Here is a 14,388-nt window from a genome sequence, read left to right as displayed (position 1 = left end):
GTTCTCTTTCCCCCGGGGCGGCGGGGGCGCTCTAGGGCCGCAGGTTGGAGGGGTCGGATTCCGGGATCTGCAGGATGCGGCACACGGCGCGGATCGGCCGCACCAGCTTCTGGGCCGAGGCCGTGGGTTGCGCCATGGGACGCCGAGACTCCGTGCTGCGCCGCGGGGAGGGCCGGGCCGGGGCTAGGGAGCGGGTGCCCCCGGAGGGAGAGTGGGAGCCGGGCCGGGGGGAACGTGCGCCCCGGGTCGGAGATGGCCGAGTAGGGGTGGGGGGAAAGGCCGAGAGGCCGGGGGAGGGGATCGTGCCTGGAAGTGGGGGCCGATCCCGGGTCCCAGGAGAGAGGCACCGGCGAGGGCGCAGCACGGCGCAGCGCGGCTAATGGAGGGAGAGCGCGGCGGACAGCGCAGCAGGACCTCTCATCGCCATCGCCAGACGCGCAACTGAGAGTGGGGAAGCTGCTCCGCCGGTTTCCTCCTCCAGCACCCTGCGGGAAACAGGAGCCCGTGATTCGGCGGCCCCGCCTGGGCCTGCCCCCTCCCGGGCCCCGGGGGCTTCCGCCAACGCCCCGGCGATGCCACCGGCTGCGCACGGGGAGAATGAGCCCTTTGTTCCCCCCTCCCCCCCGCGGCACCCGGGCGCCTGCCGAGAGAGGCTCCCCCGGGGCAGCGTGCCAGCTTCCCAGCCGCCCCACCCTCCCGTGGGCCCGGCCCCGGAGCCTGGCAGGCGGGCAGCACCCCCACTATAGGTGCCAAGCCCGGGAACTGGAGCAAAGGGCGGGAGGGGCCGGACCAGGCCACGGTGGGGCGGGGTGCCCCCCGGGGTGCTAGGGCGGGGCGGCTGGGGGGGGGAGCAGTGCCAGAGCTGGCAGGGGCAGTCGGGTTCTCACGGGTCAGTGATGGGCGCCTGACCCACGCCAGCCGACCCTGTGGCTCCCGGAACACTTGCTCGTGGTCCTTCAGCTCTGGCACATGGCACACCCCGCTGGCCCATGTCTGCCCTGCCTCATCCTGACCTGGCCAAGCTGCTCTTCACCTTCTTGACTCAAGCCCCCTTCCGGGGCCCAACAGCAGGCACCAGGTCCTGCCTTAGCAGTTCTGGGGAGACCTAGGCTCTAGTCTGTCCCTACTCTAAGGGCCTAGGTTTCAGCAAGTGTCCAGAGGGGAGGTGGGCCCAGATGAGGCCGGACACCTGCTCCAGCCTGGCGTTCTGGGGGTCTGCCCCATCCCAATTCCTAGTGCTTCCAGGCCCAGCACTGGAGAGGAGCCCATGGGAGTGGCTCCTGGGAGGGAGCAGAGAGGAGGAGAGGAAATGGGAAAGCAGGGCACCCTCCACCCGAGGAAGCATCCCGGCTCTTCTGCGGGGGTGGTTCCAGAGCACAGACACAAACAGACAGATTCAAACACACACAGACAGATTCAGACACACATAGAAACCCACACGCCCAACGGCACTTCCCTTCCCTGCAGGCCCCCACCTCCCACCCCACAACTCCCCTTCCTCCTTATGGAAGCCATCCTTGGCATGCTTTCACCCAGCCTGGGACAGAGGCAGTACCATCCCACCCACCACCATCCCATCGGAGGGATGAATTCTCCGATGCCTCCAGCCTGGTCCCAAGTCACCACCCCTCTACCATCCCTGGAGAGGGGAGCCAGGAAGAGCCGGGAGGGAGCCTTCTCCCAAGAGACTGAAAGAGAGGCAGGAATCCTTTTACCAGCTGAGGAGAAGAGAAGGGGGCTCAAGAAAAGGAGGCCTGAAGGGGCGCTGGGCAGGACTTGGGTCATGTTGGCACCGACTCACTCAGCCCCTCCGCCTCCCCCCAGAGGCCGCTTCTGTGGCAGGGCAGGCTGGTAGGGGTTGTTTACATGACTGAGTTATTAACACTGCCTTCCTCCCCCAGCTCCCCTGAGGGGTGGCCTGGACCTCAGTGTGCCAGGGGAAATGATCGTGGAGGGTCTAATGTAGACTGCGATGCCAGAGTCCCAGGCCCCAGAACCCCCCCAACAAGGCTGGCTCCAGGTGCAGATAGGGAGTTGGGGCGTGCCTGTGACCCCCCATCTGTGTCCTCTGGCAGCTGAAGCTTGTGCGAGAGTCTGGGGGGAGATTCCTTCAGCTTAAGGCCTAGAAGAGGCTGGCTAGGGCAGGGTGGGAGCCTGGGTTGTCCTGGGCGCTGAGGGCCTGTCACTGTCATCCTCAAGGAGATGGGTACTGTCCCAGGGAAGGAGGACAGACATCTCCCCACACCTCACCCCCAGTTGCCGTGTCTGCTTTGTCAGGTTACAGTCTCTGGACAGGAACAGGACTCTCAGGACAGGCTCCTGAAATGCCCAGGGGGCCACGGGGGTTGGGGGAGAAGGCGCTTTCCACCCTCACTGGCTCCCCATCCTGCTCCACAGCCCATGCCACGGGCCCACAGAGCCCTTGTAGCTGGCTGTTCTGTGCCTGAGGACGCAGCAGATCGAAGGAGACGCAAGAGATACAAACACAGAAGGAAAGCCACACACGGGTGGACACAATGCTGGATTCGTGGACAAAGGCAAGCTGACCAGCACCCCCAGAAGCACCTGGGCCCACCCTGGGCTCACACCGACCCCTCACCCGCGCGTGTGCGCGCGCCCACACACACACACACACACTGATACACACACACACACTGATACCCACATTCATGCTGACAAGCGCAGCAGCACTCCCGAGCCGGCTACCCTCACGCTGTCCCCAGAGCCCCTTACCTGGGCAAGCACAGTGCCCCTCGGGTGGAACAGCCCCCTGCCCAGGGGAGGGCAGCAGGCGGGGGCGGGGGAAGGAGCCCCGGAGAGTCAGGCCAAGCTGCCACTAATCCGGGCGGGGAGAGGGGGGGGCACCCACGTCAGAGCGGGGACTGCCGGGTGGAGGGCATCTGAGGACATCCCCTCCCACACACGCGGCCGTCTGGGCACCTAGCCCTACTTCCCCAGCCCCTCCATCCTTCAGACAGCTGAGGCTGGCCTCCCCCCACCCCGCCCCCCACCCTTGTGGCAACGCCTGGACGGGGCCGGGGGGGGGGGGGGGGGGATGGGGGGGCGTGGGGGAGGGGGAATACCGGGGAGAATTCTCCCAGGACCTGGGGTAAGGGGGAGAGGAAGGAAAGTGTTGGAGATGCTTTTGGAGCCAGGAGGAAGCTCTGGAGCAGATGCCCCCCTCCCCTCGTGCCCACCCACCCACATCCCTGACCTAATTCCTCTTCTCAGTCCGCACCTCCCCAATGCCCCTCCTCCCTCCCCCCACCTCCCCCCCCTGCAGTCTAACCACCCCGGTAGAGAAAGCTACCTCATTCTGCCCCAGGCTTAGGACCTTCTGCCTAGCAACCCAGCTCTGGCCCCCAGGATTTCCTGAGCAGCAGGCATCATCCTCCTGCTGGGGTTTCTGCCCCCTACCCAGCTCTCGGGCGCCCCGGCCAGTCCCTGATGTTTATCGGGGACAAGGGGTGAGAGCCTGGAGTGCTCTTGTCGACCCCCTCATGGGCGGGGCAGTGCCAGCCCAGACTCTCCAGTGTTGGAACAAGAGGCTCACTACCTGCAGCCTCAGAGTGGCAGCTATGACTACTGCAGGGGCCAAGAGCATCCGGAGGCCAGAGGCAGGAAGGGGCACCCGGATGGACATGGAAGGGCCACAGGCTGAAAGCGGCTGAAGAGGCAGGGCGAGGGAGGAGCCACCCAAGGTCCAAAAGCAGGTGGGGCGGTGTGGAGGCAGGAAAGGGGAGGCCAGGAATTCAGGCCCCCACACACCCCGCAACTGGGAGGCAACGGAGGACCTCCTCACCCTCTCCTCACCCCCTCACACAGGCCAGGTGGACTGGGAAGCTGGAGAGTCAGCCCGGGGCACAAAGCAAGTGGGGCTAGTACCTGGGCCAAGCCGAGGCGTGTTCTTCCCAGGGGCCTGGCCGAGGCACTTCATCTCCTACTCAGTGCCCAGCGCGGAGCCCAACACGTCTGTGCTCCAGGCCGGTTGGAACGGAGGCCCAGCTTTGATGTGCCTGGGCGTCTTGGTGGATAAAGGAAGGCAGAGGGCCAGGGCAAGCCAGAGCCTAGGGGGTCCTAGGGCCAGGAGCCCCATGCAGAGGAAGGCAGCGCCTGTGGCAGATGTCTCTGTCATTCTCAGAGGGACATGGCAGGCCCTGAGGGAAGCCCAGCCCATAGCCAGTGCTCCCGTCTCAGGATCACGTGTGTGCTTGGCCAGAAATGCCCCAGAACTTGGAATTCTCCTTGCCCCTTCCCCTCTGGCCTCAGAATGTCTTAGAACCCGTATAACTGCAGCAGCCATTTGGGAAATGTGTGTTCTAGAGACCCTGGCGTTTTCGAGGCTCTGTGATGGGCCCCAAGGAGCCACAGTGCACGAAGATGAATGCGCAAGGCCATCTCTGCCCTCGAGGAGCTTAAATAGTCACTCAGGGCATTTGTTCTTGTACCAGCAAACAGTCTCTGGGGCCTCTGACGTGTCAGGCCCCGCACGGGCCACCATGGGGTGACTACTGGAGGCCACACGTTCACCAATGAGTATGAGGGGCTTCTAGTCCCACCCTGGGAAAGTGGGGGGAGCTTCCCAGCGGAGGAGATGCTGGCACTCACAGGTCAGAGAATAAGTGGGCCTTTACCACTGAGCCACACGTGTATGACCATATTTCACTTTGACTAAACCACCATTTGTTCCAGCCTGGGATACAAAAGTGAGTAGGATGCAAGTCTATTCTTTATGAAGTCACAATGAATGGGGGAGAAAATCTGATGTGCTCAAGCAAAAACAGAAGTCCATGTAAGAATAGATACGATGCAGTCCGGATGAGCAATCAACTCCAAGGGGGGCAGAGGGTGTACTCACCCAGGGCTTCCTGGGACAGGTGGTGTCCGAGTGGGAATCACAGGGCACATAGGAATAGGACAGAGCGTTAGGTAGAAGCAGAAGATCAGGTCAGGGGAACAGCATGGAGCTATGAGACAGTCTGGGCTGACGAGGTGGTGAATACAAAGCAAGTGAGGTCTAGGGGAGGCCAGCTGGGAGGGGAGGGAAGGGCGATGGGCACACCAGCACAGCCCATGGTGTACCCAGGTCTGGGGAGCAGGCCAGAGATCGGAAGCCTTGGGAGCTTGGGGAGGGGTTGGCAAGTCAGAGAAGGCTTCTTGGAGAAAGCAGGTCTGTAAGGAAGGCTATGGGGGCTGTTCAGAGGGTGGGAGATTCATACAGCTGGAGCAAAGGCCCGAGGGCTGACGTGGATGAACGAGTGAACAAGAGCGCTCAGGAGTCAGAAAAGGCAGCAGCTGTGGGGCAGCCAGGCTAGCGAGGAGGTGGGGGGCAGGGGGAGGTGAAAATCTTGTGCCTGAGAAAAGTGTCACCATTTCTGCCCAGGGGCCCAAGGGACCCTGCAGCCCATTCTAAAGCCCATTCTAGGAATCAGGGCAGGTGAAGCTCCAGCTCCCTCAACACCCCATAGCTTCAGGCCTCCCCCAGTGCCCCCTTCCTCTGAGCTCATGTCTCATTTGCCCATTCGCACACTCCTCTGTTGTGCACCCCCAGCTCAGGGGTGTGGGTCCTGCCATTCCACGTCTGCCACAGCAACTTCTGGGCCAGCTTGCCTTGTGAGACAGGGCCCCCACGCACAGGCAGCACGACGGGGACAAGTTGCTTCACCTCTCCAAGTCTCCGTTTTTCCATCTGTGAAATGGGTGTAAGCCCTACCCACAGGCTCGTCAGGAGGAGTCAAGGAGACCATCTCTAGAAAATGCCCAGCGCAAGGCCAGGTGCACGACCGATATTCGATCCAGGTCCGTCTCCTCCTTGCCTCATCTCGTCCTGCACAGCGGTCAAGCACACCGACTCTGGAGCCACACTGCCCAGTTCAAAGACGAGTTCTGCCATTTATTGGCGTGAGCTGTGTAACCTCGGGCAGATCACCTGTCCTCTCAGTGCCCGTCTTCCCATTTGTAAAGGAGTGTTATAATAATAGTACCTGCCTCAGGAGGTTGTTGTGAAGATTCAGTGACTGTATGTTAGGGGCTTAGAGCAGCACCTGCTGGGTAGTCACGTCCTAGGTGCTAGCCATTCCTAGACTCTGCATCCTGAGTATCTCGAAACATGCCTGGCACCTGGGAGATACTCAACAGAGATTTTTTGAGTGAATAAATGAAGAGATGAGGCAACACCATGATGCAAGGGAAGGCCTAGATAGGAAGTCACTCAACACCAATAAGTGAGGAGCTAAACCACCCCAGCCGATTAAGTGCCTTCCCCCAAATAAAACCCAGATAATCCCCACACCAAGAGTTAATCCATACTCCTCAGGTCACTCAGGGTTACCACTGTATTTCCCCTCTTCCCACCCACCTCTTTGCTTAATCAAAAGTGGGAAGGAAGCGCAGGCACGGGGTGGCTGAGGGGAGCAGCCCTGGGACATTGTGATGAGACCAGCACCCAGGGGCCGGAGGGGGCAAAGCCAGCACGGGCTGCCCCAGGGAGTAGAGTAGGGAGAGCCTGGGTCTCAGAACAGGGGAGACTCCGTGGATGGGGCAGACAGGACCACTGACCACAAACAACAGGAAGGAGCAGCAGAGAGGGCCACTGAAGGCCAGGCCAGAATTCTGCATGTCTCTCCAGCCAGCCAGCGAGCCAGCCAGCCAGCCAGCCAGCCAGCCAGCCAGCGGTCAGGCCCCTCTCGGGCAGGGCTCTGGCCAGCCTCCCAACCCCGCCCTCCTTGACCTGGAAGCTAGGGGCAGCCCAGACCCTGGCAGCTGCTGCCCTCTCGCGGCCGCTCTGAAGAGGTGCAATGCTCCCAACGCCAACCTGGGTGTTGACAGGAACTCGACCCCTGCAGCTGGTCTAGGGACCCCCCCTAGAGACCCCCACAGGCCCATGGAGGAAGTTGGCCTCCCCAGGCCTAATCTGTTTACAGCTCCAGCTAATCCCCATGAGATTACTGTGCTGCCTGAGTTCCCTCCACACCTCTGCTCCCACTGGCTTCTACTTCCCATCAAGGTCCAACCCCATCTCCTCCTGACTATAGTCTTAGACTCTGACCCCACGCAGGGGTGCCCGCCCCCCCAGTCTCCCATCTGTGTTCTCAGAAGTCTCCAAGAGCTTCCTGTGACAGTACTTGCCACATCACAACTATATGTCAATGGCTACCTCTCCCAGAAGACTGGGTCCTTCTGGCAGTCTGTCTGTCCTTTTAGCCCCCATCCTAGGCCCGGACTGACCTACAGCAGGCTGTTTAATAATGTGTGCTGTGAGCACCAGGAATACAAACCAGGACAAACAGAACACTTCTATGTGTTTATTTACCAAAACATGCATAAACCTGACCTCATTCACCAACACAAAACATACAACCAGGACACACACCTACACACACACACACAAGGCCTTGGAGGAGGCTGTCAAGTACTTTGAAGGACAGGAAGGAATGAACACAGCTGGGTGGACTTTTGGTCTCACTTGCAAAGGTTTGGGAAGGACTCTGGTCCCACACACCCGGGAGGGTAGAAGGATGAGAAAGACAATAAATAGAATCCTGGGCCCAGCCTGCTTTGGTACGTTACAGGTATAGCCCTGTGCATGGCCCCAGCAGCACCTGGCCCTTAACGACACCAGGAGCCAGGAGGACAGAGCCTGAGCAGCTGGTGTAGGCAGGTCAGACGTGCAGCCAGAGGTCCCCTCCAAACAGCCCCTAGCGCCCCATAAGGCAAGAGGTCAGATTAGACCAGGCTCTGCAGACCCTAGCTGTTCATGTCTGAAGAAATGGTCTTTTTCCTTGTCCGAACCTTCAGGGAGCGCGAGGTGGTGCCCTGGGGGGGGAGAGAGCAGGTACCACCTGAGGAGGTCTAGGCCTGAGCGCCTGGACAGCCCACCTCCCTCGCGCCTTCCTTGCCACTGACCTCCCGCACTGGCGGCTTCCTCTTGACCACACGCAGGCTCTGGCTGCGGCCGAGAGGCTTCTCTCTGGGCCGGCTGGGTGGCTGGGGAACTGCCTCTGTGTCTGACCAACACGCATCGTCGGTGTCGCTGTCCTGCAGGCCCCCTGCCCGGTACCCTGTATAGAGGAGGGGGAGGCCGGGGAGGCAAAGCTGGGCATTTCCATAGTCTGAAGGCCTCGAGCCAAGCCAGGCCTTCTAACCGCTGGGGAAGCCACGGCTTGCACGGAAGCCGCATCCCCCTTGGAACAAACAGCTCCGGATTTCTCTCCCACTCACCGATGGGCGGCCTGCGGCAAGGTACTTGGTCCTCCAGGTAGAGGGGATCCTGGTAGGCGGGGGCAGGGGCATCAGGGATGGAGCGCAGGTCCTGCATGGAGAAGCTTCGCAGCCTTCCGGCCAGTGCGCCCTGACTCTGCAAGGGCCAGGGAGCCACCACGTCACCTGGAGGGATGGCGCAGGGGGTCCTAGCAGGAAGGGGGCTGAGCCAGGGCAGCTGCTCAGGGAAATGAAGGGGCCCAGGCCTCAGGACTGAAAGCAGCTCAGTTACCTTCTAGCCCGATGCCTTTGTGGCACCAACAGGAAATGAAGGCCCAGAGAGCAGGACCAACGGCTCATGATCACTGTCCCAGCCAGGGAAGTCTGAACTTCCAGCTCCATCCTCCTGCCAACACCCCACCCGTCACCCCTCACCCTGTTCCCTGGCATGCTCAGGTGCTTTCTCTCGGCTCCCTGACAGAGAGCTGGACGCCCCCAAAAGGCACTGGGAGTGGGAGGGCTGCTGGGGGGCTGGGACCCAGGGCACCTTGGTGGCAGCCTGCACAGCAGCTGAAGCAGCAATGTTGAGGCCCCGTCTCCCAAAGCTGAGCACCGTCTCATAGCTGCGCTCCTTGGCCTGCACGATGCAGGTGTCAATCTCCTGCGGAGGACGGGGAAGTGGGGGGGGGGTTCAGCTGGACAGTTGAGTCACTCCTGTGCTGCGGACTACGCCCCCCTGCCCACCCCGACCTACAGGGCACTGGCAACCACGCGGAGCAGGGCTCCCCACCCACCCATTCCCACACCTCCATGAGTGACCACGCGCAGCCTCCTCCCACCATCCCCGAAACAACTTCCAGCTGGTGTTTCACACTCTCAAATGGTCATTCACATGTGCTCCCATCCGATCATCACGAGAGAGGAAGAAGGCTAGTTTCTGTCAAGGTCCCACAGCAAAACGGCAGCAGGACTCAGATTATCACCCAGCGTCCTGAGCCCGAGTCCAGGGCCCCTTCCTTCACACCCACCCCTATGTTTCCCTCCCTGACTCCCCCCAGAGTACCTTCTCATGACGGGACAAGGATGGGTGGACAAACTTGCGGTAAAGCAGGCTGGCCCCTTTGGTGTAAGGTGATAGCAACCACAGCACAAAGGCCATTTTGATCTCGTAGTAGAAAGGGAACCTGTCAGAGCACAGGGCGGCAAGGTCAGCCAGGCTGAGAGTGGGCCGTCACCTGCCCACCGCCCGCAGACCCCCTGCATGCATACCAGGAAATAAAGATGTCTGTGAAGGTCTCCACGGCCATGAACAGTGCAAAGACTATCCAGTACATCATCCACCGGACCTGGGGGGTAGGGGGGGTCAGAGGCCAACAGCTGAGCCTGCAGAGCCAACTCCCCTGTCCCAGGCTGACCCGGAGATTCCAGAGAGCCTGTCCTGCTGCATTCTCCCGGCACCTGGCTGGCCCTAGAGAGTTGCCTCTGAGAAACTGCCACTCATCTCTGTACCCACCCCCAAGAAGCTTCACCCACACGATTCTGCACAGGCACCCCAATAGCCTGCCTTCCAACCGCACCCACTCTGCTTAGGATATGCCACCTGCTTACGCCCCGGAGGAACGGGAGGCCAGTTCAGACCCTCCCCACTTTGCCAAGTCCTACCATACTCCCAAGGTTGTCGTCCCACCCAATCTAAACCAAGCCCTCCTGCCCACAGTCACACTCACATATTCACGAATGTTCTTGGTCTTCACAGCCTTGTAGGAAGCATAAGCTGGGTACAGCATCCCAAACACCAACCTAGAAGAGCCCATAAAACAGAAGGGGAGTATGAGGGGCATCATGTCCTCCTGCCCCCCACCAGGTGGCCACCTCCCTCCCAGGGGTGAAGTGGCAAGGGCCTATCCTGTTCTTCCTGCTTGGCTTGCACAACCTGTGCCTGAGTCAGTGCCCTGGAGGCCACCTCCCCACCCTGCTGTTTACAAACACCCCAAGCCTGCCCAGGCCTGCACCAGTGGCCTATGGGTGCATGATTGAGCAGGAGCACACACAGCCACACACAGGCGGGTGGGAGGCAGGCTTCGGAGCTGGTGAGAGCACCAGGCGGTCCCCTCCCATGGACATGCAATCAGGCTAGGGCCAACAGACCTGGCACTGCCAGGTTGCAGACAGGAATATTGGAGCCAGCTTTGGAATACTAGACGGTGAGAGGAGGACAGAGTGGGGAGGCTGAGGCCAGGGTGGTGAGTCATGTGACTGCTCAGATGGGAAGTAGGCACCTGGAATCTCCGCCCACAACGTGCCACACCACCTTGTGTTTGCTAAGGGGCTGCAGGCTGGCATGAGGGCCTCTGTCCCACACGCCTGTCTGCAGTGTGTGGGACTGCGGGAGGGGTCGCCATGAGCCAAGGAGGCTTTGGGGGTGGAGAACAAGCAAGGGTGCCCGATGGCACGTGCAGGCCCGCAGGTCCGTTAACCCTTGTGGTGAGTGTTGAGGGAGCTGTGACAAAGCACAGAAAGCCCCCTTTCCCACCAGACGTTCCCATCTTCCACCTCAGGTGCGGTCTGGTTCCTGGGGGTAGAGGTGTATGAAAGCAGCCATACTCACACCACCAGGCGACAGATCATCCAGGACACCATCCTGCAGCCTCGGGACGAAGGGGGAACCCCCACAGAAGATGACCAGGGGGACGCTCACGCGGGGCTGGGATGGGATAATCAGTGGAAGTGCGGGAACCAGAGGGGCTCTCGGGCTGCCCCTTGGCAGAGGCGGAGCCCGCCGCCCCCTAACTGCGCAGTGCGCAGAGCCTGAAGAGTGGGGAGACCCGTGGGCTGAGGCGAGGAGGCCGGGGCTCGAAGGAACCGACTTGGGAGCGGGTAAGGGCGGGCACGTTCTTCCGCCCCGCCGCGCTCCGGGGCAGTTACGGCTCAGCCCCGCACTTCCTTCTGCGGGGAACCAGGTGTTCGGCTCTCGCCGTGGCGCTGCTGCGGGTCCCGGGCGGCGGGTGGCGGTCACGGCCTTCGCTCGTTCGGGTCCCCGCGGTCTCAGGGTGCCAGGCCACCGGTACCGGCCTCGGGGCGGAGTTTGCAACTCACTTGAAAGTTGCACGGAACTAGGCTCTGCCCAACCCCTGGTCGCCGGCGCTTGGCGCAAGCGCAGTACGGCCGCGGAGGGGGCGGGGCGAGGTCAAGGAAGCCAGGGGCCTGCCCCTTAAAGGGGCGATGCGCCTCCTGCCCGTGGATGGGGCCCATTAGGTTGAGTAGCCGCCCTAATTGGAAAGATTAGGGGGTGGGAAACGGCAACAAAAAAGGTGAGGAGGAGGAAACGAAGGAAACTCGGAGTCCAGAGTTTTCGCGGCTCTAACCTGGCTTCCCCCTTTACCTCGTCTTTCCCTTAGGTAAAATGGGAAAAGGCATGGGATGGGTGCAGGACCCCGCTTCCAGGCTCACGCACAAGTGGAAGGAGGCTTGGCTGAGCGCCAACAGATCCAGGTCTTGCAGCACTGGGTCAGGAGATGGCGTAAGCGCCTCAAGGACGCTGAGTTGACCTAGAGTGAGAGCGGGAAGAAGTAGGAGAGGGAACCTGAGGGACTCATCACTCCCATGAGACTCACCCTGAAGAGTGGGTTTCAGGAGTTGACTTCTCTCTGGGATACCTCTCTAGACCCCGCATATCTGGTGGGCTGACCGTGATGATTTGAGAGATTCTGGGCAGAGCCCCCAGCCACCCCCCTTTCTTCTTCACCAGAAGTTTGAAGTTCCACCTTTTCCTGTGAGTCAAGAGCACAAACATCCCTGAGAGCTGAATCCTATCGACAAGTGCCACTTTGTAGCTAATTTTTGTATGCAAGGTCTTGACCTTTACAAAGATCCTCCCTACCCCCCCCCCTTTTTTTTTACCATTTAGGAAATATATTCCCTGGGCCACATTGGTTGCTGGCTGATGGGTGGGTGATGGGTGAATGCTTGGCTTGATCAGTCTTCTGAGCAAGGCCCAGGAAGGGGAGAGGGAACAGAGAAGCTCCTCTAGGGGCAGATGTATAGGGGGAAGAAGGTGGGAGGCTCGAAGGAGAAGGCAAGCTTTGTTGCTTCTAGAACTTTGCATGTAGGACTGCATTCTTTGAATCTCTTCTGCATAGTGCCTCATTCCTCCCTCTGACAATGGGGACCATGCCTCTGCACCCTGCGCAGCCTCCCCTCTGCTTCACAGGGCTGAGGTGAAGGAGACATCAGAGTTACCCAGAGCCATGGGGATGGGAAACTTGGACAGTTACTACTTTTTATTAGAGCCATAGTTAACACCCATCACCTACTGAAAGGATGGAATAGGTAATGATGGGGGCCAGGGAAAGGAGGCTTCCTGGGAATAAATAAACACGAGGTAATTATGTAGTCTTAATTACTATCATCCATTTTATTGGTGTTGTTGGGTGTGAGAGCTAGCAGTGAAACTGACCCACAGGAGAAACTCCCCTGAGGCCTCCCTCTTCCCATCTAACCACCCCCTCACACTGGGCCTCACTCCTACCCTATGTTGGAAGAACAAGAGACTCCTAGGGCTAGAGTCCCACCACCCATCTCTAGGCACGACATTGTGATAGAGGTGAAAGTCAAGCTTAACTGAGGAGACACATCCTTGTCTCCTGGGAGCAGAAGGATGTGATTGACCCATGGGGGCGGGCTCAGGAGGAGCGGGGGCTGCAGAAGAGGGAAGGAACACCCGTTCCTCAGGAGGTAAGAGTGCCTGGGCTCACTATGTGCATGTGCACCTTGGGTCCTTTGGTACCCGCTGCAGAATCACCTCCTCCCTGGCTGCCTTCCAGAGTCACCTGACCTGACATAAGCATCTACCCCCACTTGCTGGCGAAGAGCTCTCCTGTGCCCACTTTAAGACCATCCCCATGGGGAAGGTCTCTCACATGGAGACTCCTGGTCCTGATGACTGCACTTAGAGACTCTACGGGACATCAGAGGTCTGCTCCCGAGAGCAGGACTCAGCGTGGAGGGGCATGTGGCTGGGAGCTGAGGGGTGCAGAGTGAGAGGACTCTGTCTCTCATGGCCTTTGGCCGTGAGATGTTGACACAGTCACCCAGCTACACTGGGTTGCTAAGCAACTCTCTGGACACACGGATGACCCCCAGAGCAGGTGACCAGGCAGGCGTACAGCAGGCTTCATTCCCCATGTGCAGAAAGCTGGGCATTCAAGGGGAGAAGTGTCTCCCACCGCTGGGAGTCCCAGGGAGAGTGACAGAATGTTTATCTTTCCACCAGGCAACAGCGTACCGACGTGTCTGGGACACTCAACCCACTTCCCCCAGCAACTTCTCCCTGGCACAGCCTGACGGCCCATTCCCCATTTGCAAAAGCAGGCCAGTGTGGCTGGGGGGCCTGAGGGGCATCTGCTAAGCCAAGAGCACACGAATGTGGTTGGAAGAGGTGCAAGTCCAGACATCGCACCTGTGAGATTCCCTATTGGGAGGGAGTGGTCAGGGGCAGGCTTGGGGGTGCAGCTGCCACTACAGGACAGACAGAGGGCCCAGGGGCTCTGAGACTGAGGGGTGAGGAGCCCTAGTCCACAGACAGCAGTTCTCCCCAAAGACCGACCTCCTTGTTTCCCACCAAGCACCCTTCTCTGAGCCACCTCGGCACCTCACAGAGTCCTAAAGACCGATACGAGTCACAATGCTGTGTCAGACACACTATTCCACAGCTTTCCATATGTGAATGTTTCATATAGTTCATGCATTTAAATCTCACACTAACTCTGTCAGCTAGGTATCTTGATTATCCACATTTTACAGATGAGAAAAATGGAGATACAAATGGGCTAAGTATCATGGTTGAGCCCGCCCCTGCCACAAAGTGGCAGGATCAAGAACTGACAGAGTAGATTTTAGTGTCTACTTTACAGAAGGAGAAACTGAGGGCTAGGGAAATCAGTGGACTCGCTCGAAATCTCACACCTAGGGCAAGGGCTAGCTGCAATGGAACGGAGGGGAGAGGAGTGGAGGGACTGCTGAGCTTGTCTTTGGCCATGTTGGTGGGAGTTGACCTGACGGAGGGACAGAGCCCAGTCTCAGTGGGCCCCAAGACTGTGATCTCCAGGAAGGAACAATTGGGCTATGAGTCAGCCCCAGGTGGTAGAGACTAGTCACACTTGCTCCGCACCCGAGTGTCATCATCGTGAA

General features: G+C 59.8%; 2 protein-coding genes across 2 annotated transcripts; both read right to left on the bottom strand.

Moving 5' to 3' along the window:
• Window positions 1-27: 27 nt before the first annotated feature.
• HRURF (HR upstream open reading frame) lies at window positions 28-2,860 on the bottom strand. The gene is made up of 2 exons (XM_078069526.1): window positions 2,734-2,860; window positions 28-485 (listed from the first exon to the last, which is right to left on the bottom strand). Exon 2 carries the CDS (start codon window positions 134-136, stop codon window positions 32-34), a length of 105 nt encoding a protein of 34 aa, XP_077925652.1. The 5' UTR covers window positions 137-485; window positions 2,734-2,860; the 3' UTR covers window positions 28-31.
• Window positions 2,861-7,290: 4,430 nt separating this feature from the next.
• On the bottom strand, window positions 7,291-11,340 carry REEP4 (receptor accessory protein 4). The gene is made up of 8 exons (XM_036075179.2): window positions 10,808-11,340; window positions 9,927-9,999; window positions 9,469-9,545; window positions 9,263-9,383; window positions 8,747-8,860; window positions 8,221-8,356; window positions 7,906-8,060; window positions 7,291-7,815 (listed from the first exon to the last, which is right to left on the bottom strand). The coding sequence occupies exons 1-8, from the start codon at window positions 10,837-10,839 to the stop codon at window positions 7,747-7,749; spliced, it is 777 nt and encodes a 258-aa protein (XP_035931072.1). The 5' UTR covers window positions 10,840-11,340; the 3' UTR covers window positions 7,291-7,746.
• Window positions 11,341-14,388: the final 3,048 nt, after the last annotated feature.

The sequence above is a fragment of the Halichoerus grypus genome, chromosome 3 (assembly GCF_964656455.1).
Source record: "Halichoerus grypus chromosome 3, mHalGry1.hap1.1, whole genome shotgun sequence".
NCBI classification, from domain to species: Eukaryota; Metazoa; Chordata; class Mammalia; order Carnivora; family Phocidae; genus Halichoerus; species Halichoerus grypus.
The sequence above is the reverse complement of the archived record's forward strand: the minus strand, read 5'-3'. Positions and strand labels throughout refer to the sequence as shown.

Coding starts and splice junctions, on each gene's coding strand:
- HRURF (XM_078069526.1), bottom strand. CDS start 136: ATGGCGCAACCCACGGCCTCGGCCCAGAAGCTGGTGCGGCCGATCCGC.
- REEP4 (XM_036075179.2), bottom strand. CDS start 10,839: ATGGTGTCCTGGATGATCTGTCGCCTGGTGGT. Junction 8,357..8,746: donor CTGTGCAGGCTGCCACCAAG/GTGCCCTGGGTC, acceptor TGGCCCTTGCAG/AGTCAGGGCGCACTGGCCGG. Junction 8,061..8,220: donor TTGCCGCAGGCCGCCCATCG/GTGAGTGGGAGA, acceptor TCCTCTATACAG/GGTACCGGGCAGGGGGCCTG.